This window comes from Triturus cristatus, chromosome 1_1, assembly GCF_964204655.1.
Source record: "Triturus cristatus chromosome 1_1, aTriCri1.1, whole genome shotgun sequence".
In the NCBI taxonomy this organism is placed as follows: Eukaryota; Metazoa; Chordata; class Amphibia; order Caudata; family Salamandridae; genus Triturus; species Triturus cristatus.
Window position 1 is genome coordinate 602627809 of NC_140579.1, and position 24248 is coordinate 602652056.

The 24248-nt window shown below is 44.8% G+C and overlaps 2 protein-coding genes across 5 annotated transcripts in view; one reads left to right on the plus strand and one right to left on the minus strand.

The window, feature by feature from the left end:
- The window catches only part of LOC146870697 (uncharacterized), a 250107-nt gene extending 242615 nt beyond the window's left edge, over window positions 1-7492 (plus strand). Inside the window, exon 6 of the mRNA XM_085646149.1 lies at window positions 7193-7492. Within this exon, the coding sequence (XP_085502275.1) occupies window positions 7193-7453 (261 nt within the window). The 3' untranslated portion in view covers window positions 7454-7492. The remainder of the gene's footprint in view (window positions 1-7192) is intronic.
- Window positions 1-24248, minus strand: part of LOC146870694 (plasma membrane calcium-transporting ATPase 4-like) — a 1872989-nt gene that overhangs the window by 935304 nt on the left and 913437 nt on the right. The gene's annotated exons all lie outside the window — the stretch shown is intronic.

Below are 24248 nucleotides of genomic sequence, written 5' to 3' on the forward strand. Positions count from 1 at the left end.
TACAGGATAGCGGACTTACCAGCAGGCAGAACCGGGCAGCTCACGGGACACCGACGCTGTTTGTTCCCCTCGCCGCCACTCTCCATCGTTGGCCGCAGCAGGGGGGAACTACAGCTCCCGCCATCCTTTGCTTCGAACCGGACTTCCTGCCGGCCACCAGCGCGCCCGGAGGCGCTACTTAACCAGAGGCTCCCTCGGTGGAGCGGGGGGCTTCGCATTTGGTCTACAGGGTAGCGGACTTACCAGCAGGCAGAACCGGGCAGCTCACGGGACACCGACGCTGTTTGTTCCCCTTGCCGCCACTCTCCATCGTTGGCCGCAGCAGGGGGGGGGAACTACAGCTCCCGCCATCCTCTGCTTCGAACCGGACTTCCTGCCGGCCACCAGCGCGCCCGGAGGCGCTACTTAACCAGAGGCTCCCTCGGTGGAGCGGGGGGCTTCGCATTTGGTCTACAGGATAGCGGACTTACCAGCAGGCAGAACCGGGCAGCTCACGGGACACCGACGCTGTTTGTTCCCCTCGCCGCCACTCTCCATCGTTGGCCGCAGCAGGGGGGAACTACAGCTCCCGCCATCCTCTGCTTCGAACCGGACTTCCTGCCGGCCACCAGCGCGCCCGGAGGCGCTACTTAACCAGAGGCTCCCTCGGTGGAGCGGGGGGCTTCGCATTTGGTCTACAGGATAGCGGACTTACCAGCAGGCAGAACCGGGCAGCTCACGGGACACCGACGCTGTTTGTTCCCCTCGCCGCCACTCTCCATCGTTGGCCGCAGCAGGGGGGAACTACAGCTCCCGCCATCCTCTGCTTCGAACCGGACTTCCTGCCGGCCACCAGCGCGCCTGGAGGCGCTACTTAACCAGAGGCTTCCTCCGCGTCGCGGGACGCGCGCGGGCGGCGCCGGGCTGAGCCCGGGCAGAGGGCGGGCCGTCTGTGGCCGTCCGGGGCAGGAGGAGGCAGGGCAGGGCCACGTCTCTGTCATTTGATTCCTGGGGTCCGTGCGTCCCCTCCTCTACATCCGGTGTTACTCCTTTCTAAGGTACTGAGCCGTCTCTGTGGGGCCTTCTGTTACGCCCGTAGCGAAATTTGTTTGCACACCACCTAGTGCGAGAGTGCTAGGGCCATAATGGGCAAAAGGAAAATGACGGATGCCAATGGCAGCTTGGCTAAAAGAAATAAGGCCAGAAAATCTAGCAAAAACCCATTCCATCTACAACCTTACAACGCATCGAATCCCTAGTTGATGACTGTACTACGATTCTAGATCCTGATCTAACTATTACGCCTGTGTCCCCGTCGCTTTCAAGTAATTCTCGCCCAGGTCTTGTTACTATCCCTCAAATGTTTAGTAAAAAAACTGCCCCAATTCCACCAATGTCAACAGCCCAGGATAGCATGCAGAGCCACTCTGTTATTCCTGGTCCAACTATAGAAGTTTTAAGTCCTTGTGCCCCTGTGGATAACCTGGTACCTCTTGAACCTATCGTGATTGTTTGTAAAAATCGTTTTGAGGTATTATCTGACCTGGGTAATGACCCTGTAGAATGTTCGGTCACTACTTCTAGTTCACCTATACCTGTTGTTTTGGACCTTCCTGGCGACGGAGTTCCTGCTCTTGGACCACCTCCGCAAATGGATAGTCACCAGCGGGGGGTGGGGGCAGATATAGATCCAGCGCCAGGTCTAATTATGGAAACCATAAATGCATTGAAGCTTGAAATTAGTGATCTAAAAGCATTAGTCAAGGAATTATTATTCATAGCCAAAAGACCCTCCATGCAGCCTCCGCAATTACCAATTGTTCCAAACAGCACTGCCCATCATTCACACTTATCAATAACTCCCTTACTCACTAATACTGATTCTAGTGTATCCACACTTCCCCATCCGTCAGTGCCACCCTCACAAGTTAGATCAAATTTTATACCACCGACTAGAACTGGGACCAACCCATCTACCCTTAATAAAAGAACGTACTCAATGTTGCAACATAATGTTACAACCAACCAGTCTAATCTTCCCTTAAAATCTACAGCTTCTGATTCGCTCTCCCATTCCTCTGTAGTGCAAAAACCTAGGGTCAATTTTCAGCCTATTGTCCACATGGTGGGAGTCCCCACGAGTGATAGGTATGAGAGCGAAGAATCCCTAAAGAACAAAGTTACCCATTGGATTCGCTATACCAGAGGCTGCCGATCTCTTATTAGAGATGATCTCTTAAGGGCTCGCAGATTAAGATTTAATAATTCCTCAACGGACACGATTGAGCTGACCTTAGCTAACCACGATCTAGCTGATGGCCTCATTGCACTTGAGTATAGATCTTCCTCCCCTGACTCATCTTCCATTCAGTTTAGACATCCTCCTACACCGAGTCACGTCCCAGCGGGGTGGAGAGGTGGGCTGCCCTACCAAAGGCTTGAGGGCAAATCAATATTGGGACAAATTGATTGACTAACAACTGTGCCCTACACATCATCAATTTCCACTGAAGCAACACAAGCTGCTCCTACTTCCAACTGTAGACTGACCCCTGAAACATCACCCTCTATCATATCCTATGGGGTTAGGGGGGACGGTGCACCATCACGGGTTGTCCCAATGTCGAACTCACCGGACCCTGTCACCCCCCCTTCCCCAGCACTAAGTATGACTCATAAAATTATTTCTTGGAACATTGCGGGTCTGAAAGCTAAACTTCCACTCCCAGATTGGAATAACTTTATTGCCACCTTTGACTTCTGTATATTCCAAGAGACCTGGAGCATCACACCTTTATTTAAATCTGGTTTCTCATACTATTGCGTCCCTGCGGTCTCCACTGGTCGTGGACGTCCCTCGGGGGGCCTTATAATATGGATTAATGTTGCCCTCTCTTGCATAGTTAGACATGTACGAAGTCCATCTCCGGACGTGCTGCACTTAACCTTGAGTGGGTTGAATGGGGGGCCCACTATCGAGCTTTTTAACATCTATATTAGGGGCACTCAAGGTGGATCCAAGTCCCCTATTGTTACCATCCTAGAAGAGGAACTTTCCTCTTGCCCCCCGAATTCACTCACACTGGTTGCTGGAGACCTGAATTGTACCTTTGAACCTCTTGCCTCAGAAGATATCTTGGATGTTGCAGAGGAAGATACTAGGTGGGTTATACCTTCCCTCACTGTCCCCCCAGTAACGAGATGGTCACCAGTGATTATTCAACTGAATGCTCTGGTTATAGAATATGGGCTAAGAGCTGCTAATGGTCGACTCCCTTCCGACCTTCACGCAGCATCTACTTTTAATAGAATCTCCAGCCCATCACGAATCGATTACATTCTAATCGATCGAAGACTCTGGCACTATGCAGTGGATATGGTTATTGTCCCTACCATCGACAGTGACCACAATCCCCTGTGCCTGACTCTAAAGAGCTTATGGACCCCCGATCAACCAACCTCCGACCATTGTCCGACACTGCTCACAAGGGATGTCATTCCATCTAATTGTAAAACATATCTCAAATGGCCTAAAATTGTAGTAGACAAACAAAAATTGTCCGCTATAAAAGAAATACTGCTATTAAAAACTGCTGAACTTAGGCAAGCATGTGAAGACACTAATGTGAAATCAAGGGCCGAGTCCATCCACGCAGACACCATTGAGTTAATTGGGTCTTTTTTCATATCCCTCTCCTCTAACAACACCCACAAACACAAAACATCTGGTTCTTGCTTCAATTCTGAGTGCAGATCCAGCAGGAAAACGCTTGCAACCGCTATTAAATCTAAGGATTGCATTTTAATAAAAAATGCTAGGTCTGCCTATAGGAAGGCTGTAGCCAACGCAAAGTGTACATGGGAAGAATCTCATTGGCTGGCTTTAAAAAACGCTAGCCTGGCAAGGGACGGGACCACATTCTGGAATCTTTGTAGATACTCCCAAAGTCCAGATCCTGATACGATTCCTAATCATATCACCAATCATGAATGGTTTACCCATTTTTCGAAACTTTATTCGGATGATAATATGCAATGTACCAGTGCTCTTTCTCCTATTATCCCCATAGACTTAACCCCGCCAAACAATGATTTCTTTAATGAAACAGAAGTTATGTCTGCCATTAATAGACTGGTCCCAGCCAAAGCTGCAGGCCCAGACGGCCTGCCTGGAGACTTGTTCCGCTCGGACCCTAAATCTTGGGCTGTGTATTTTACCATCCTACTTAACGCCTTCCTTAGGGGGCTACCCATCCCTGAGTCATGGAGGGGGGCGGAGGTTATACCAATATTTAAGAAGGGCTCCAGGGAGGACCCTGCTAACTACCGACCAATAAGCCTTATTGATGTTAGCCAGAAGGTGGTCGGCAGGGTTCTGCTGGAGCGAATTCTACTGTGGGTCACTGATAATGACATTCTATCACACTACCAAGCTGGGTTCAGGCCATTCACGAGCACGATCGACCAGGTCTTTTGGCTGTTACTGTTATATTGGAAAACTGTTCTGATTGGCAGGGGCAACCTCCATCTAGCCTTTATTGACTTGAAGTCGGCCTTCGACCTGGTCCCTCGTGACCGTCTATGGTCTGTCCTCCATGACTTGGGTCTTCCGCCTTATATCCTCGACCTCCTGGTACGTCTCCATGAGGGGAACTTTGCCAGGGTGAGATGGGGTAGTCAGGCCCAAAGAACTGATAAGATCCCAGTCAGCAGAGGAGTCTGCCAGGGCTGTGTACTAGCGCCCACTCTTTTTTCCCTTTTTGTGAATGGAGTGGTGACATTTTTGCTAGAAGTCCCGGCGGACGCCCCTGTTTTGGCGGGGGAAAAAGTCCCTACTCTTTTATTCGCGGACGATACCCTGCTGATTTCTAAGACACCAGCAGGGTTACAGAAGCTTTTAGACAGATTTCACTTGTTTTGCTCAATGAGAGGTCTGGTCATTAATACATCAAAAACTAAGCTCCTCTCTTTTAAATCTCGCAAATCACCTAGTGTATCCATCATGTCTGATGGAGTTCCCCTAGAATATGTCAAATTATTTGATTATCTAGGTATCAGGATCTCCAACACCCTGAGTTGGAAGCCCCACATTCATAAAATGCTGCTTAATCATAAACGAGCCACGGGGGTAATTGCTAAAGAACATCGCTCCTCGAGGAGCAAGCCAATCACTCCCGCATTAATGATCTATCAGGCCAAAGCAGTAGGTTCGGCTATATATGGAGCCGAACTCTGGGGCTTCGAAAACTCAGAAGATCTTACTTTGTCCGAGAATAAATTTTTAAGAGAACTAGTTTCAATGCCAAGGGGCACTCCTTTGAAACCTTTATTTAGTGATCTGGGTAGGCGTTCGTTTAAAGACATTGTCAGGCTACGCCCTCTGCTATTTTGGGCTCGCCTATGGCGTACCCCGGAGCTAGCAAAATATACTGAGGGCTTGAGAGAAATTATGAATACAGTTGGCTCCCAAAAAATAAACTGGCTTCGTAATATTAAAAAATCTCTTATCCAGCTTGGCCTAAACAATCTCTGGGAGCACGGAGCCCCCGTGAGCAAGGTGGATCTCAAAAAAGCATACTGGGCCTGGAATGACAACCAAGATCTTGGTAGCTCAAGCTCTGGAAGATTAACCGAAGCTTTTTACATCTTCAAACAGACAGTTAACTTTGAGCCTTTCCTTGAGTTTATATTAAAACCTAGGGACAGATCACTGTATTTTCAATTCAGACTCGAGATCCTCCCTACTCGTGAATTTACTAGTAAATGGAAGCCTCCCTACCAGACCCCTGCCAGTTGCCTGACATGTTCTGAAAAAGTAGAAAGTACTGCCCACATTATGTTTGAATGCCCAGCGTATAGAAATCCGAGAAAAAGATGGCTAGCCCCTGCCTGCCGTCTCCTGGGCATTTTGAACTATCGTGTCGCTTTACGTATTCCTCGCACTGACACAAGTTTGGTGCTAGTCTGTGCTGTGGCCAAATTTCTGGGCTGGTCCTGGATCATTAGAAGCTAACTCAATAGTTGCACTAGTTGATATAATGAATTGTCTTCTTCATATAGTTCTTTTATAACTGTATTTTTAACTTATTTTAATCGTATTTTTAGCATGTCTCTTTTTAAATCAGCCATCAAGCTTCCATCATGATTTCCTGTAAAACTTGTTCCCTAATGAACTTCGACTTTTACTATGCTTTTTGTATATGCTTTTATGATAATTCTTATCGAAATAAAGCTTTTTGACTATGACTATGACTATATTCTTCATTTTACCCTCACACCTAAAAACGTCAGTTGCTCTTTCTTCAACATACAATTTGCAATTGTACACATAACTGTCGTACACATAGCTGTCACACCAAAATAATATATCACTTTACATACATGCATATACATTAATACAAAAGACTCTCCCTGAATATCTCTAACTACATTTCTGTTTACCATCTACAACTCACTACCTAACGACAAAATACAAACCTTTAAAAAAAATACATTGCAGAACATACATCTTTAGGTCTATTAATTTTGCACACATTTTAAAATGCTACTCCATACCCATACCATAGTAACTATTTTATTCACTATCTATACCTTTCCTACTACCGCATGCAAAGAACAAATACCTTAGTTTGTCTATATATAACGCTAACTCAGAATACCTACAATTTCATACATTACTAAATATAAAGCAAAACAACATCACACTCTCTATCTACATCTACATTTACATTTTCTTAAACCATAATACTACACAAATTCCTTAAATACAAAATTCATTTTTAGCTTAACTGTAACTTACCTTCTGATTTATTCACACTATCTCACTCCTTACCTCTGCATATTCAAATTCTATTTGCAAGTTTTCACAAAATGCACTAAACAAACATACATTTCTAGAAATATCTTTCATCTTTAATTCCTCTTACATTGCATTTCAGACACTCTACATCAAAAAATATACACCACCTCCTTAATAAAATACATAAATACCAACACATAATTACGCACTTTAGGTCTTTGACTTTAACTAACCATACACACACATTTATCAACCTCTCAGGCAATATGCAATTAACAGTAATATCTTTGATAATTTCCTTCTGCATCTATGGCACTTTTCTATTTCTCACAAAAGCACGTTCAAAAATAGCAATAAAAAGACGCATATACAGTAAAAATGGATTTAACAACAAATGTTTGTTTTTTTTCACAGAAAATAGAGCCACCCCGAGAAGAACTTCAAATCACAATATATGGACTAGAGAATACAACACAGGAGAAAAGTACCATAACAATACAAATTGAAGACAATGAACATTTGAAATCAGTACAAATTAGCAATGCACTGCTAATGGACCACCTAAATATACCAGCAGATATTGATTACTTTGCAGAGGCTCTTATGCCACACCTACCGAAAACATTAAATATCTTTCAAAATGAACACATTATCGAAATTCTAGACGAAGATTAAAATATGCAATGTGCAAAAATCATACAATAAAAGTATTTTAATAAAAATAATAAATAAAAATTAAACATTTAAGTTAATAAAAATCTCAAACGGCATTTGGCTTACTGTTTCTTTTTTCAAAGAATAAATATTGTTTTCTATGTACTTGCATGCATCTATATGCTCCATTCTGATAACCAATTACACATTCACTTATGTATACATGTACACATTTTTTCTTACATATGTACTATTACAAAAAAAAGGAATAATAAATCTCTATACTTTCTCAGTAATACTTACTGCACTCTGCTACTAATACTTACTCCTCCATTTAAAGTCTACAACTTACTATTCACACCTTGCTCTCTCTCTTCACAACTATTACTCATGTAATAGTACACTATCTATACACTAACTCAACCAACAATACTACTTCTACACCACAACTACAAACACTTTCTGATACATTGCAAACAATACCAATGTTTACCAAACTTTCATACTCGCTCTAATCCTCACTAAAATACAAACATTAATACTACTAACACTCTAATACACCATTACTACTTTATTACAAAACATACAACTTTATCAATACTATACTACTCACTCTTTCTTACTAACTTTCTATCATAACCAAATTCACACAGCTACAAGTCTCAATATATGTACAGAAGGCTCTATATCTGTATGTATTTTTATTTGCATGCTTCTAAAAAGGTGCCTTTGAATGGAAATGCCTCTATACATTACTGCCTCTTACACTACTGAGTAAATCTTAGTATGCAGGTAACTCAGAATAAGTGGCTCTGTTTTTAACTGGTACTCTATGCTAAAAGCTTTCTATACATAGGTTGCTATAACTGACATATGTTAGACTCTGTCTCTAAGCAAAAACACTAAGTCTCACATTTAAAACACATTTAACTACTAACTTAGAAATAGCCAGACAGTTTCGTACAATCTTTTAAATGCATAAAAAATGCAATGTCATAAGCAATATCAATAGCTCTAACTTTACCAATGGCGAGACCATTGCATTGTAAATGCTTGTTTCGCTGGTGGGCGTGTTTTTTGGTTTTTTTTGTTTCACCCTTTCCAGGGTTATTTTCGTGTTTGTTGCTGTGAGGCGAAGGCTTCCCGAAGCAGTATGGTAAGCGATGTTTTATGTTTGTCATTGTTTTCTTGTTTGCTTGCTTTTTTATCTAACTTTGTCTTTGTTTCTTTGTTACAGGGCTTCCCCGGTTTGTTTTGTTCCGGTGCAGCGTCGTACATGGAGTGCTTTCCCCGGTATCTATGGTGCTGCTTGCGGGACTTAGGTAAGGCATCCTCTATGTTTTGTAACTAACTCTTTTTTTTTTCTGTTTCTTTACAGGGCTTCAGCGGGCTGTGTCGTTCCGGTGTAGCGTCGTGCAGGGAGCGTTTTCCCCGGTATGTATGGTGCTGTTAGCGGGACTTAGGTAAGGCATCCTGAATGTTTCGTAATTAACTCTTTTTGTTCTTTTTTTTTACAGGGCTTCCCCGGTCCGTGGCATTTCCCTGCAGCGTCGTACCTTCTTCTTTGAGGTAAGAGGAAACTATTCTAATATTTTGATTTATAAAAGTATTTTTGGTAATCTTTGATTATTAAACTTTGTTTAATTATCTATTTGAAGAATTTTTGATTTAGAGTAATACAGGTGTTTCTTTACGGAAAAAACTGTCACGTGTATTTTGTGTGGGATGCATTGTTTGAATATGTGAGGGTGGGGCACGTTTTTTTTTATTTGAATCTGCTGTTGTTGGAGTGTGACATTGGTTCCCAGATCGCACGGTAGGCGGAACGCAGCTACAAACAGGTAAGTGGAATTCTTTTATACGTTTTATGTTCTTTTTGCAATTACTTTTATTGTGATTATAATGCTTTTATGTTTTTGAAAAATTGGTAAATGTTTGTTCTTTATCGATACTGTTATTTTTTTCGATCTATTTTATTAGTCATTGTTGGGTCTCAGGCTGTTTGTTTGATGGTAATACAGGTGTTTCCTAACGAAAGTACTGTCACGTGTATTTTGTGTGCAATTCATTATGTGATTACGTGAGGGTGGGGCACTGTTTTTTTTTTATTGAATCTGCTGTTGTCGGAGTGTGACATTGGTTTCTAGATCGCACGGTAGGCGGAACGCAGCTACAAACAGGTAAGTGTAATTCTTTTATACGTTTTATGTTCTATTTGCAATTACTTTTAATGTGATTATAATGCTTGTATTTATTTGACTTGCTGAAAAATATTCGTTAGTTATCGATATTGTTATTGTTTTAGAGCTATTTTATTAGTGATTGTTGGGTCTCAGGCTGTTTGTTTGCTAGTAATACAGGTGTTTCGTATCGAATGTACTGTCACGTGTATTTTGTGTGGAACTCATTATGTGATTACGTGAGGGTGGGGCACGTTTTTTTATTGAATCTGCTGTTGTCGGAGTGTGATAGTCCTTTCCACATCGCACGGTAGGCGGAACGCAGCTGTATTGTGCCACCCCTGGCCTGCCATAGGAGTGACTTATAGGTTAACATGTGTCCCATTTAAGGTTAGGTATAGGCATACTACACCTAAGTAAGAGGTGGATACACCAACTTACCCCAGCTGAGTGATCAGCCAGTTGTGTCAAATTGCTAGGCCAGGCCAGGGGTGGCACAATACATGCTTCAGCCCCTGGTAGGCCTCAGATACACCAATGCCCTGAGTACTTAGGGTACACTAGTACAGGGGCTCACAGGGTGATCCAGTTCCAATGGGTCATGCACCTAAAGTGCATAGTGTCAATTTAGCAGAGAGAACAGCAGGCTGGGGGTCTGATTGGCAGGCCCACGGCCTCAATACGTCGAAAACCAGTGAAGCAAAAAGCACAAATTTGGGGTGACCATAGGATAGCAGACCCTACTCTCCTACACAACCCCCCCCCCCAAACGCAGGGACATTAAACTAGCCTGGACCAGTTGTGTCTTCATGTCCTAAGTGGAAGTACCTGGAGAGACCATCTGCATTCCCATGGTCTGTACCTGGCCGGTGCTCCACTGTAAAGTCCATCCCCTGTAGGGAAATGGACCACCTAAGCAGTTTGGGGTTTTCACCCTTCATCTGATTTAGCCACAAGAGGGGCTTATGGTCGGTCTGAATCTTGAAGTGAGTGCCAAATAAGTATGGCCTCAGCTTCTTCAGGGCCCACCCCACAGCAAAGGCCTCCCTCTCAATAGCTGAACAATTCTTCTCTCTGGGGGTCAACCTTCTCCTAATAAAAGCAATGGGTTGGTCTTGACCATCTACATTAAGTTGTGACAGCACAGCTCCCACACCCAACTCAGAAGCATCTGTTTGGACAATAAACTCTTTGGAGTAGTCAGGACTTTTCAGGATAGGTGCAGAGCACATGGCCTTCTTCAGGTCTGCAAATGCCTTTTGACAGCTTACTGTCCACTGAACCTTTTTGGGCATCTTCTTGGATGTCAGATCATTAAGAGGAGTCACAATGGACCCATAGTTCTTAACAAACTTCCTGTAGTACCCAGTCAAGCCCAAGAAAGCTCGGACCGGAGTCTGGGTGGTGGGAGGAGACCAGTCCTTGATGGATTGTATCTTACTCTCCAGTGGTTGAACTTGGCCTCCACCTACAAGGTGGCCCAAGTACACAACCTTACTCTGCCCTATCTGGCACTTAGTAGCCTTGATAGTAAGGCCTGCCTTTTGCAGAGCCTCAAGTACCTTCTTCAGGTGGATCAGGTGATCCTCCCAGGTGGAGCTAAAGACAGCAATGTCATCAAGATATGCTGCACAAAAGTCATCCAACCCAGTAAGGACTTGATTCACCAATCTTTGGAAGGTGGCAGGTGCATTTTTCAGACCAAAGGGCATCACCACAAATTGGTAGTGCCCTCCTGGGGTTGAAAATGCTGTTTTGGCCTTAGACTCCTCAGCTAGCCTGATTTGCCAATAGCCAGCTGTCAAATCAAATGTGCTCAAAAACTTAGCAGAAGCCAGTTTATCTAGGAGCTCATCTGCCCTTGGAATAGGATGTGCGTCTGTCCTAGTGACAGCATTGAGTCCTCTGTAATCCACAAAGAACCTCATCTCTCTCTTGCCATCTTTGGTGTGAGGTTTGGGGACCAGAACCACTGGGCTAGCCCAGGGGCTCTCTGAGGGCTCAATGACACCCAACTCCAGCATCTTTTGTACCTCAGTCTTTATACAGTCCCTGACATGGTCAGGTTGCCTTTAAAGTTTGTTCTTCACAGGAAGACTGTCACCGGTGTCCACCACATGGGTACACCAGTCAGTTTGACTAGGTATCAGTGAGAACATATGCTGAAATGATTGTAGAACTTGTCTACATTCAATTTGCTGATGCTTAGTGAGGTTGCCTCCAAGGGTCACTCCTTCAACTGAACCATCTTCAGGGTTCTGAGACAACAGGTCTGGGAGAGGGTCACTCTCTTCCTCCTGTCCCTCGTCTGTAGCCATGAGCAAGTCCATGTCTGCCCTGTCAACATATGCTTTTAACCTGTTAACATGGAGTACCCTGTGGGGACTCCTGGGAGTGCCTAGGTCCACCAAGTAGGTAACCTCTGCCTTCTTTTCCAGGATTGTATGGGGTCCAGACCATTTGTCTTGAAGTGCTGTTGGGGCCACTGGCTCCAACACCCATACCTTCTGTCCTGGCTGAAACTCAACCAAGACAGCCTTTTGGTCATGCCAAGCTTTCTGTAAGGCCTGGCTTGCCTCAAAGTTTTTAGATGCCTTCTCCATGTACTCAGCCATCCTGGAGCGGAGACCAAGTACATAGTCCACTATGTCTTGCTTAGGCTTTTTGAGAGGTAACTCCCATCCTTCCCTCACCAGACATAGGGGTCCTCTTACAGGGTGCCCAAATACCAATTCAAAGGGGCTGTAGCCAACTCCTTTTTGTGGGACCTCTCTGTAAGCAAACAGAAGGCAGGGTAGAAGGATGTCCCATCTTCGCCTGAGCTTTTCAGGTAATCCTTTGATCATACCCTTTAGGGTCTTGTTGAATCTCTTAACAAGCCCATTGCATTGTGGGTGATAAGGAGTGGTGAACTTGTAGTTGACACCACATTCCTTCCACATAGCTGTCAAGTATCCTGACATGAAGTTGGCACCTCTGTCAGAAACTACCTCCTTAGGAAACCCCACTCTGGAGAAGACTCCCAGTAAGGCCCTGGCCACAACAGGAGCTGTTGTGGTCCTAAGAGGAATTGCCTCTGGATACCTGGTGGCATGATCCACTACCACCAGTATAAATCTGTGCCCAGATGCAGTGGGGGGATCCATGGGACCCACAATATCAATCCCCACTCTTTCAAAGGGAACCCCCACCACAGGTAGTGGTATTAGGGGGGCCTTTGTTGTGCCACCTGATTTGCCACTGGCATGGCAGGTTACACAGGAGCGACAAAACTCCTTGGTATCTTCATTCATGTGAGGCCAGTGAAAGTGAGGGACAAGCCTGTCCCAAGTCTTGTTCTGGCCTAAGTGTCCTGCTAGAGGAATATCATGGGCCAAGGTAGGAAGGAAGCCCCTAAATTGCAGAGGTATAACCAACCTCCTGGTTGCACCAGGTTTTGGGTCTCTAGCCTCTGAATAAAGGAGCCCATCATCCCAATATACTTTATGGGTACCTTGAGCATTCCCAGCAGCCAGCTGTCTGAGGGGTTCAAGAGATGGACAGGATAACTGAGCCTGCCCCAAGTCAGCCCTAGAAGGTCCCCCTGCCCCCAGAAACTCAACCTGGTCAGGTTCAAGCTCTTCAGGGACAGTTCCTTCAAGGTTCTCGAGATCATCCTCCTGGGAAGACTGATCATCACTTGGAGGCAGGGGGGGAAGGCACAGCCTTAACCCTCCTGTTCTTCTTCTTGGAAGGTGCTTGGTCCATTGTTCCAGGATCCAAGACCTGAGGTTCAGTAAGGCACTTTTTGGCCTGTGACCTGGTCACAGCAAGGACATGTGGTGATATACCTAACATCTCTGCATGTGTCCTGTACTCCACTTCTGACCATAGAGAACTCTCCAGGTCATTGCCCAACAAACATTCTACTGGGAGGTCTGCACTAACCACAACCCTTTTGAGGCCAGTTACCCCTCCCCACGAGAAGTTAACAATAGCCACACTATGGGAAGTAGTGGTATTGCTGGCATTGGTCACCAGGTAATTTTCACCTGGTATGTACTGTCCAGGATCCACAAAGCCTGGTGTCACCATAGTGACACTGGCACAAGTGTCCCTGTAGGCTTGAGCCACTTTTGTATTGATCAATGGAGTCTGTCTGTACTTGCCCAGATTACTGGGGCTCACAGTCAGGGACAAATCCATGTCCCCATCACAGATCAAGACTGCCTGTGTAAGGGTTCTGTCTAGGTCAGAATCTCCTTCAGTTCCCATAGTGATTCCCACTACACCCTTTGTCTGGGGACCAACACTGCTAACAGTACGACTGGGAGCAGGTGCCTTAGGGGCAACAGTGTTGGGGGCTCCACCCTTCTTACAATCACTAGTCCAGTGAGTTGTATTCTTGCAAGATTTGCACCAGGGTTTCTTTGGACCTTCTTTCTTCTTTCCTTTAGATTGTTGGAGCCCACCCTCATTAGTACTAGTTTGGGGCCCTGTTGAAGACTTCTGGTCTTTGGATTTCTGGTCATTACCCTTTTGGTCTGTTTTCTTCTGATCACCCCCTTGGCCCTGGTTCTGGTTCTTTTGCTTAACCCTGGTTCTGACCCATTTGTCTGCCTTCTTTCCCAATTCTTGGGGAGAGGTCAGATCCGAGTCAACCAAGTGTTGATGCAGTTGCTGGTTTTGACAGGTATTTAAAATCTGTTCTCTCATCATCAAATTGTACAATCCTGTATAATCTGAAACCTTACTTCCCAGCAACCAACCCTCCAAAGCCTTAGTGGCACATTCAACATATTCAGACCAGTCCTGAGTCTGTGCCTTCTGGGTATCTCTGAACATTAACCTGTACTGCTCAGTGGTTAAGCCTAACCCATCAACCAGGACACTCTTCAGGGCTCTCTTCAGGGCTCTGTAGTTTCTGACATTCTCTAACAGTGAGGAGTCTATCTCTACCTCTACCTTCAAAGGAGAGCCATAAGATTGCTGCCCACTGTTCCTCAGGAACCTGCTGTACTTTGCAGGCTCTCTCAAGAGCAGTCATCCATTTGTGGATATCATCCCCACTTTTGTAAGGGGGCACAACTTTGGACAGGTTCCTATTATCAAAGACCCTATCTTTGTCCCTGGGGACAATGCTGCCACCAGTGGGTATAGACCCACTCTCTCTAGGTTGCCTAGCCTTGTTCAGTTTCTCTTCCATCAGGGCTACTTCTGTTTCCTGATCCTCAGCTGAGCTTCATGCATTCTGGCATCATGCTCCCTCCTCTGAGGGCTGGTCATCCTTCTTCTGGACTGACCCTGAGAGCCTCTAGAGGCATGAGAGGCATTAGAGTCACCTGAGTGATTCCTCTGTCTCCCAAACCCCTGGTTAAGTCCACTGGGGAAACTCGATGGGGGGACCCCATTGTCATTCCCAAATAGTCTTAAGTTAGCTGAGCCAAGTATAACACCTGGCACTGGGCTATTTCTCCCATCAGAATCACTACTATTATCAGACTCATCCCCTTGTAATTCTCGTCCCTATGCTGATCCTCATCAGCTGTAGTCTGATTCTCACCTCAGGGGTGACTGTTAGGAAGGGGTGCTTCAGTAGCATCTTCAGAAGGAGGGCCTCCTGTTCCAGTCCCTGAGGGGCCTAACTGGGAGGCTTTCTTGAGAGCTCTCTGATCTTCATCAGTTTGCAAGAGTTCTCTGAGTTCAGCAGAGGTAGGGTTCTTGGGCTGTTTAAGGCCCCTAGAATTAGCCAACTGCCTGAGCTCGTTCTGGTTTAGGGTAGCAAAGATGGATGGTGCCCTCTGGGGGTCACTCTCGACAGAGATGGGTACCTTGGACCCCTCTGCCCCAGCCATTGCTCTTATGTGTGGGTGGAAGTGTTGCAACTACCTACACTTGGGTTTTCCTACTAAACCTATCTAGTAGTTGTAGTCAGGGTGTGCTACTCCCTTTTCTCTACAACTAAGTTCAGTAGAACTTAAGTATATAACTAACTTGTTTTATATGTACCTAAAGGTACCTGTATGATCTTTCAATTGGTAACAAAGAGATTACAGAGGTAAAACAACAGCAAGCTCAAATCCCAACCGCTGCTCACCAATGTGAGAAGTTGGCCTGGTATATGATGTTCACTAATTAAAGTGACCACCTTGTACCATGCCAAGCAACCCTTATGGTGTGGTTGTAAGTCAACCTTTTCGGACCAGCTGCCCTAGTGGTAGCGTAGGCTAAGCAGTCTTTGAGGCTAAACTCGTTTAGGCGTGTTAAGCAAGCTGTTTTACCATATGCAACCCCCCTTTATACCAATGAAAGGACACCACACAGATATATATTCAAAATATATATGTATTTATTACTCAAAGTATCCCCTAGACTCTTTATGAGCACAGGAGCACAAATTGTTAAACAAGAAAATATTACAATATACGAAAGTTGCACTTTATATGGATAGGCCCTGGTGGCCGCTCAAACCATATACTAAAATAGTGGTACAAGGACCACGAACAGGAAAGGGAGAAGGCCTAGGGCCTCTAGAATCGCTGGGCCTACAAGGAGCTAACTTTAGTTAGTGACCAGGAGGTCCACGGGTCGAGTGTGCAGTAAGGAAAGTTACACGCGGGCGCCCATAGGTTTTCAATGGGTGCGTAATTGTTCAAAAGTTACTGCTAGAAGGGTCTTCTGGTTGGACTACGAATTCAAGACTTCAAACCTAGACATTAGAGATGTTACTCTACACTTGTGCACCGGAGTGCCAGCTTTACCTCACCCACAGGAAGCGGGTGCATAGGGCTCGAAGTGCGTCGGGTTTCGTCTATCTGTTCAATGGAGCCCGACGACAAAGATGCTGCAGGCGGTCGGTCCAGAAGAGATGCGGTGGATCCAAGGATGGATCGGAAGTGTAGAAGACCTGTAAGCAGAGGTGACAGTGTTCACAGTCACTAGCCAGTGACCGGCGTGGCACCAGGTAGGTACCAGGCGATGTCGGGTGCAAACAGGTGAGGAGGTGTAGCTTGTCTCTGCAGCCACGTGGTCCCTGAAGGTCGACGACGTCCAGGAGTCGGTTCTCGAGCTGTCCCACGCAGGCTCTCGCTGTCGGCGGTGTCGGGGACTCAGAAGAAGCAAACAAGCCTTGGCAAAAGCAGGAGTCGCAGGAAGTGAAGTAAGCTGTTAGCTCTGACCAGCAAGGTCAGAGGGGCTGCTCCTTTGGAGGGCAGCAGGGGCCAGTCTGGAGCAACCAGACCAGCGTCGTAGTTTTTCAAGATGGTCGCCAAGATGGCCACAAGTCAACGGACCAGTAACTGGTTAGGCGCGTCGAGTCGCGAAGTGCAGAGGGGCCCCACGCAGATCGTAGAGATGCTGGGGGGCTCACCTTTGATGCAGATGCTGCTCGGATGTTGGGCTTCTCAGGACCCAAAGCACAACTTGGAGGGAGCCTCTGTTGTCGCGCTTTCAGCTAGTCGAGTGTCTTCCAAGATGGCTGGCTCCACGGGTCTCGGTGCCTCCACGGGTTCCTTCTTTCCAGGGACTGTGGATCGGGCGGTGAGAGGTCTGGAGGTCCAGTCCTTGTCGGTCTCTGGGCTCGGGCGGGAGGTGGCGGCAAAGCAGATGTCGATTCGCTGGATGGTGCTTGCGTTAGCAAGATGGTCACTCCCTTACCATAGGGGAGATTTCCTTCAGTCTTCTGTGCAGCAGAACGTCGAAGTTCCCGTCTTCTTCTTAGTTTCAAGTTGATTCCAGGATGTCTGAAGTCTTTGGACACAGCTCCTACCTTTAAGCGGATTCTAGGGGCCGGACTACCTGCTAGGTCCCTCCCTAAGGGTGGGACCAGGAAGGGGGGTGGTTACACCCCCAATCCTTTGTCCAGCTCGCCCCAGGTCTGGGGCTGGCGTGCCCCAGGACCGGATTGAACTGGCAGATGCACCGAGGCTCCTTGTGAGCCTCAGGCATGTCTGTTTCCTTTCAAGCCCTACCTGACCAATGCACAAAATCCTGTCTGGGGTGGTGCTCGCACCTCCCCTGGCAGGAAACCCTTTGTCCACGTCTCCCAAGCTGGAAGGACTCCCAGCAGCAGGAGGGCAGACTTGTGTCTGTGGTGGCAGCGTCCATTTTGTGGAGCTGAGGCTATGTCTGATTTTACCCGGGTTTCAGGTTCTGTACATGTCGTGTCCCTCTAGGAGGGTGGAATGCTAACCCCGTCGCCAGAATTGGCGAGAGGTTAGTATTCCAATTCGTATGACACCTTACTCGACAGGTTTAGATAAAGCCAAACCAAAGATAGCATTTAACCGCGAGGTTCATAATGCACTTAAGAGTATATGGTATGGCGATATCTGGAAACGGTAGAAGGAATTTGTTCCGACTACTGCAGACAGGCTCAGCTCACGCCAGAGCACCATCTCACATAAAACCAAGCACTCTGCCTTCAGGATTGTTAAGGCCTGCCATAGGAGTGACTTATAGGTTATCTGTTCCATGCACGCTTTCACATTCGCTTCGCACGGAATTCACACCTCCTCACTAACAATGACACACACTCTCAGGCAGACATTCCTTTCATCCTTCCAAGGAAGCCCCCCACCCAAACATTAGCATACGGCTAGACACCAACATCTCACACGCGCTGTTCGTAAACAACAAGTGTTGCTTCTCTTTTGTTAGTAACTCCCCTTTCCTTCGGTTTTACTGTACTTAAACTCGAAGAGCAGCCATTCTAAAACATTTTGTGGGTCAGTCATCCGGTACGAGCTAAACTATCTCTGTTGCAAAAAGGTACGTAACTTCAAACATTGCAATTGAAATACGCTTGTGCATTGCCGTTTTTAGAATAAACCCATTGAATGTCTTAAATCGTGTTTATCTAATGTAGAGTGCAGTTGTTTTACAAATTAAACCTTTGAAAACATGTTTTGCTTTTTAATTAACGAAGTTCGTTTAGTATCTTGCTGCCGTTAATTTTCAAAGCCGCGATTATTTTAATTTGCAACTAAATCATTTGCTAACATATATTGACCAGAATTTAGAAGGGAAACGCACGCACACCACATTACCCTGCTACTTTTGCTTTCGCCGCTATTATTATATACATTACGGTACCGCTCCGCTATCGTTTGCCGTGTATTTCATACTTAGTGAAGCGCTCTCTGCATAATATACTTTCCCCTCGCATGCATTTCATACTTGCTACTGTTGCCAGTGATCGTACAATTATTCTTTAAAACACAACTTAGAATGCCTTTTGCTTTTGAATCGCTTACTACTGTTAGTTGCATGTATTACAACTGTTTCACTTTTGTTATCCATTTAAAGTAACTCCCCTTTCTTTCTCTTTTACTGTACTTCAACTGGAAGAGCAGCCATTCTAAACATTTCGTGGGTCAACGTTATCCACTATACGTTGCGAGCTGAACTATCTCTGTTGCAAAAAGGTAAGTAACTTCAGACTTGCAATTAGAATACGCTTGTGCATTGCCATTTTTCAAATAAATGCATTGAATTTCTAAAAATGTGTTTATCGCATTTGAAGTACAGTTGCTTTACAACTTAACCCTTTGCCAACCGGTTTTGCTTTATAATTATCGAAGTTCGTTTACTATCTTGCGGCCGTTAATTTAAGATGCCGCTATTTTTTTTACTTTGACCCGAACTGCTTGCCTAACATATTAGCCACACTTTTAAAGAAAACCGCACGCGCAGTACATTAACTTGCTGCTTTTGCTTTCACCGATAATACTAGACTCATTACGGTAACGCTTCGCTATCGTTTGCCGTGTATTTCATACTTAGTGAAGCGCTCTCTGTATAAGATACTTTCGCCTCGCTCACATTAGAAACTTGCTACTGTTGCCAGTGATCGTACAATTATACGCTAATACACAAATCTAGCAGCCTTTTCATTTTAAATCGCATACTACTGTTAGTTACATGTGTTACAACTGTTTCCCTTTTGTTGCCAAAATGTGTTTCGTGATGCGAAACGTTTCTGTCAAGTGGGTTTTTGCTCATGTCTACTTTTGTATCTCACTTTTTGCCTAGGATTTCAGTCATGGTGCGCGCATTCAATAGCTTTTCGCCCATTGATTTTTGTCATGCTTTACATTCAAGTACATTTACCATCTTCTTTTCGGGCCTCTTTGCAGATGCTTTCAGGTTACATTGTTTATTTATAAGTTTCATCTAAAACGCGTATTTACCTTATTTACTCTGTGCCGCTTCTATGCAAATATATCGAACTGAAACAAGTGTGTGACGAGGGGGGGGAGGGGGGGTGCTTATCCTTATACTAACACTGGCATTTTAATGTGCGATGTTGGTTATCCTTTTGGTGGGGGGGGGGGAAATTTCACAACGTATGCTTGCGGGACTAGGTATACTTCTCAAAATAATTTCATTGATTCTCATTGGTTACTTATTTTCATTGTGTGCTGTACAGACATTGGCCTTGATGTATGTATTAACCGCAGTAATGCCGATATTACTGCACAATTGTTTTTTTGCAATCACGCTTCACAATACAATAAATTTTTTAAGTCAAAACTTATGCTTTATAGCTTAAAAATGTAATGTACTACTTGGGCATTACGTGCTGCATTGGCAGTTTTTTGCATACTGCATATATATGGTCCATACAGCGCATCCTGAAACTTTTAGTGCAACAAAGTAGCACAGCTTGTGGTGAGAGTTGCTATGATGCTAAAAGTCAAAGTGCATAAGGCATAGGGTTGCGAAAACACAATATGTATAATTAAAGCAAAGGGAATTATGGGATCGGTTTTGGCAATTCCAGTAGCATGCTGCATTTTTACTAGCAGCTGACATAATAAGTCTATGCCAATCTGGAGCCATAAGGCTATACTAACTACCTTTTTTGGTGCTCACATTGCTAATGCAGGAAGAAAAGGAGTCCAGCCATTCCTTTAAGCAACTCCAATAAGCCTACTTTCCACTAGGACACAGTAAGTTATTCCGCATATTACACTGCAAACAAAGATGATATTTTTATGTTACCCCTCTTATTCTGCAAGATACTCTAACGGTCTATAAACACTACGCTAAACATTCTTCTATACTTCATAACCTACATCCAGTATCTTACACACTATATCACGCAAGTAAGCTACGTACTCTCTACCACATACTCTTTCGAACACAACTTCTTACATGCATTCACATTGATATGCTCTCTATACTATGCACTCTTCCTTCTGTGCACTCTATGCTATGCATAGGCTATACTAAGCACACTCCACTATACACTGTCTCTACTACGCACACTCTTTACTATGCACACTCTGTACTAATCACAAAATGCAACACATTTCCTACTCTAATCCTCTCTCTTACACAGTTTGCAACACACTCTTTATTACCGGCTTTAATACAGTCTTTCCCACACACTCCTCATCATGCACTTTCCACCATGCACTCTCCATTACACATTCCATGCCACACACTCTTTTGCCCACTTTCTCATTGACACTCCCTTCCATCCACTCTCTACAATACACACTGCGCGTGTGACTTAGCTCGTGTGACTTAGCGCGTGTGACATTATGTTGCACGCGCTCTGTTGCACGCGCTCTGTTGCATGCGCTCTGTTACACGCGCTCTGTTACACACGCTCTGTTGCACATGCTCTCTGCCACACACTCTCTCACACACTATGGTTTTACATACTCTTTCACATACTACCTGTTGTACACATTTTTTTGGACATCTCCTTAACATGCACCACAGCTAATGCTTACATCTCTACTACCTTTATTATCCTCACTACTATGCTTTATTATTGGTGTTCACTACATACACTACTCCTACTCCTTTATGTATACTACACACTGTCTCTTCTTTATTCTCCTCTTTGTTTCCCTTGCTTTTTCACACTTTCAACCTATAAGTTGACAATAGCTGATGATGAGAAAGTGAACATGCAGGTGAGAACCAATCTGCAAACTCCAATGGTGTTACTTACGTGAGGCACTGTCAACTTTTTCTGCAACCTTTTCCTTTTACTATCTCTGTTTTCACCAGTAATAGCACACACTCCCCACCATGCATTTTCCACCATGCATTCTCCATTACACATTCCACACCACCCACTCTTTAGCGCACATTCTCATTCACACTCTCTTCCATCCACTCTCTACAGCACACACTCATTGTGTGACTTGGCACATGTGGTTTAGCGCGTGTGACTTAGCGCGTGTGACTTAGCGCGTGTGACTTAGCGCGTGTGACTTAGTGCGTGTACCATAGCACGTGTGACATTATGTTGCACGCGCTCTATTGCACACGCTCTGGTTACAGCCTCTTAGCACTCTCTGTACCACGGGCTCTCTGCCACACACTCTACGCCACACACTTTCTCACACACTATCTTTTAACATGCGCTTTCACATACTACCTACTGTGCAAATTTTAATACACATCTCCTCTACATGCACCGTAGCTAATGCTTACAACTCGACTACCTTTATTATCCTCAATACTATCCTTTACTATCGGGCAAACACTACATACACTACTCTTACTGCTCTCTCTACGCCTTCATGTGTACTACACACTGTCTCTTCTTTATTCTCACTTTTTTTTTCCCTTCATTTTTCACACTTTGAACCTACACGTTGACAATAGCTAATGATGAGAAAGTGAGCATGCAGATGAGGACCAATCTGCAAACTCCAATGGTGTTACTTACGTGAGGCACTGTCAACTTTTTTTGCAACTTTTTTCTTTAGCTATCTCTATGTTTTCACGAGTAATAGACTTTATTTCTCTATATACATTCTCTTTCCCACGCCCTCTTTCCCACGCCCTCTTTCCCACGCCCTCTTTCCCACGCCCTCTTTCCCACGCCCTCTTTCCCACGCCCTCTTTCCCACGCCCTCTTTCCCACGCACTCTTTCCCACGCACTCTTTCCCACGCACTCTACTGCACACATTTTTATGCACACCTCTATATACATCATAGTTAATGCTTGCTTTTTTACTAGATCCATAGCCCTCAGTACTATGCTTTACTCTTTGATCTTCACTAAATACACTACTCCTACTACTTTTGGTATTACTTCATGTATACTACACACTCTCCTATTTTCGCTCTTTTTTTAAAATATAATTTCAATCTATAAGTTGGCAAAATTTAATGAAGAGAAAGTGGGCATGCAAGGGAGAACTAAACTGCAAACCCCAATGGTGTTACTTACGTGAGATACTCACATTATCATGCCACTTTTTTATTTATTTATCTCTGTTTCAAACAAGAAAATACTTTATTTCTCTACAAACACGCTTTACCATACGCTCTTTATTGTGCACACTTTGCTGTGCACTCTTTGCCGTGCGCTCTTTAGCATGCACTCTTTAACATACACTCTTTAGCATATGCTCTTTGGCATCGGCTCTAGGCCACGCAATCTAGGCCACGCGCTCTATATCACATGCTCTATGCCACACACTTTCTAACCCGTGCTGTATGCCACACACTTTATAGCACGTGCTGTATGCCATACGCTTTTTCGCATGCGCACTCTGCCACATGCTCTGCCACACGCTCTTATCATACACTTTCTTTTAGCATACTATACAACACATACTCTATACTACATACATTTACATACACACACCCTACTACATGCACCATTGTCAACACTTACATCTGTGTACACTATATTGCCCTTACTACTATGCTTTGCTACTTGCTCGATGCTTCATATGCTGATTTTGCTACTCTCGCCTGCTTCACGTATGCTACGCACTTATTACTCTTCAATCTTCTCTTGTTTTTTTTGATACCATATACTTTCAGCATATAAGTTGCCAATATATAATGATGCAGAAGTGGTCATGTATGTAAGGAAATAACTGCTAGCTCCAAATCTGTGCCACATGCACTCTCCTCCACGCCCTCTCCTCCACGCTCTCTCCTCCACGCTCTCTCCTCCACGCTCTCTTGCTCGATGTTTCATATGCTGATTTTGCTACTCTCTCCTACTTCATGTATGCTACGCACTTACTACTCTTCACTCTTCTCTTATTTTTTGGTTTCCATATACTTTCGACATTTGAATTGTCAATATATAAAGATGCAGAAGTGGTCATGTATTTAAAAAACTAACTGCTAGCTCCAACTCTGTGCCACATGCACTCTCCTCCACGCACTCTCCTCCACGCACTCTCCTCCACGCACTCTCCTCCACGCACTCTCTTCCATGCTTTCTAACATAGGGTACATGACAAACTTACAAAGAATAATTCATTAGTTAAGCAACAAAGACAAGAAGATTTACTTAACAAGCAAAACTAACCCCCAAAAAAAGAGTTAGTTACCAAACATAGAAGATGCCTTACGTAACACCCGCAAACAGCAACATACATACCGGGGAAAGCGCTCCATGCACTACGCTGCACCGGAACAGCACAGACAGGGGAAGCCCTGTAAACAAACAGAAAGAAAAAGAGTTAATTACAAAACATAGAAGATGCCTTACCTAAGTCCCGCAAACAACACCATACATACCGGGGAAAGCGCTCCCTGCACGACGCTACACCGGAACGACACAGACTGGAGAAGCCCTGTAAAGAAACAGCAGAAAAACAGAGTTAGTTACAAAACATAGAGGATGCCTTACCCAAGTCCCGCAAACAGCACCATACATACC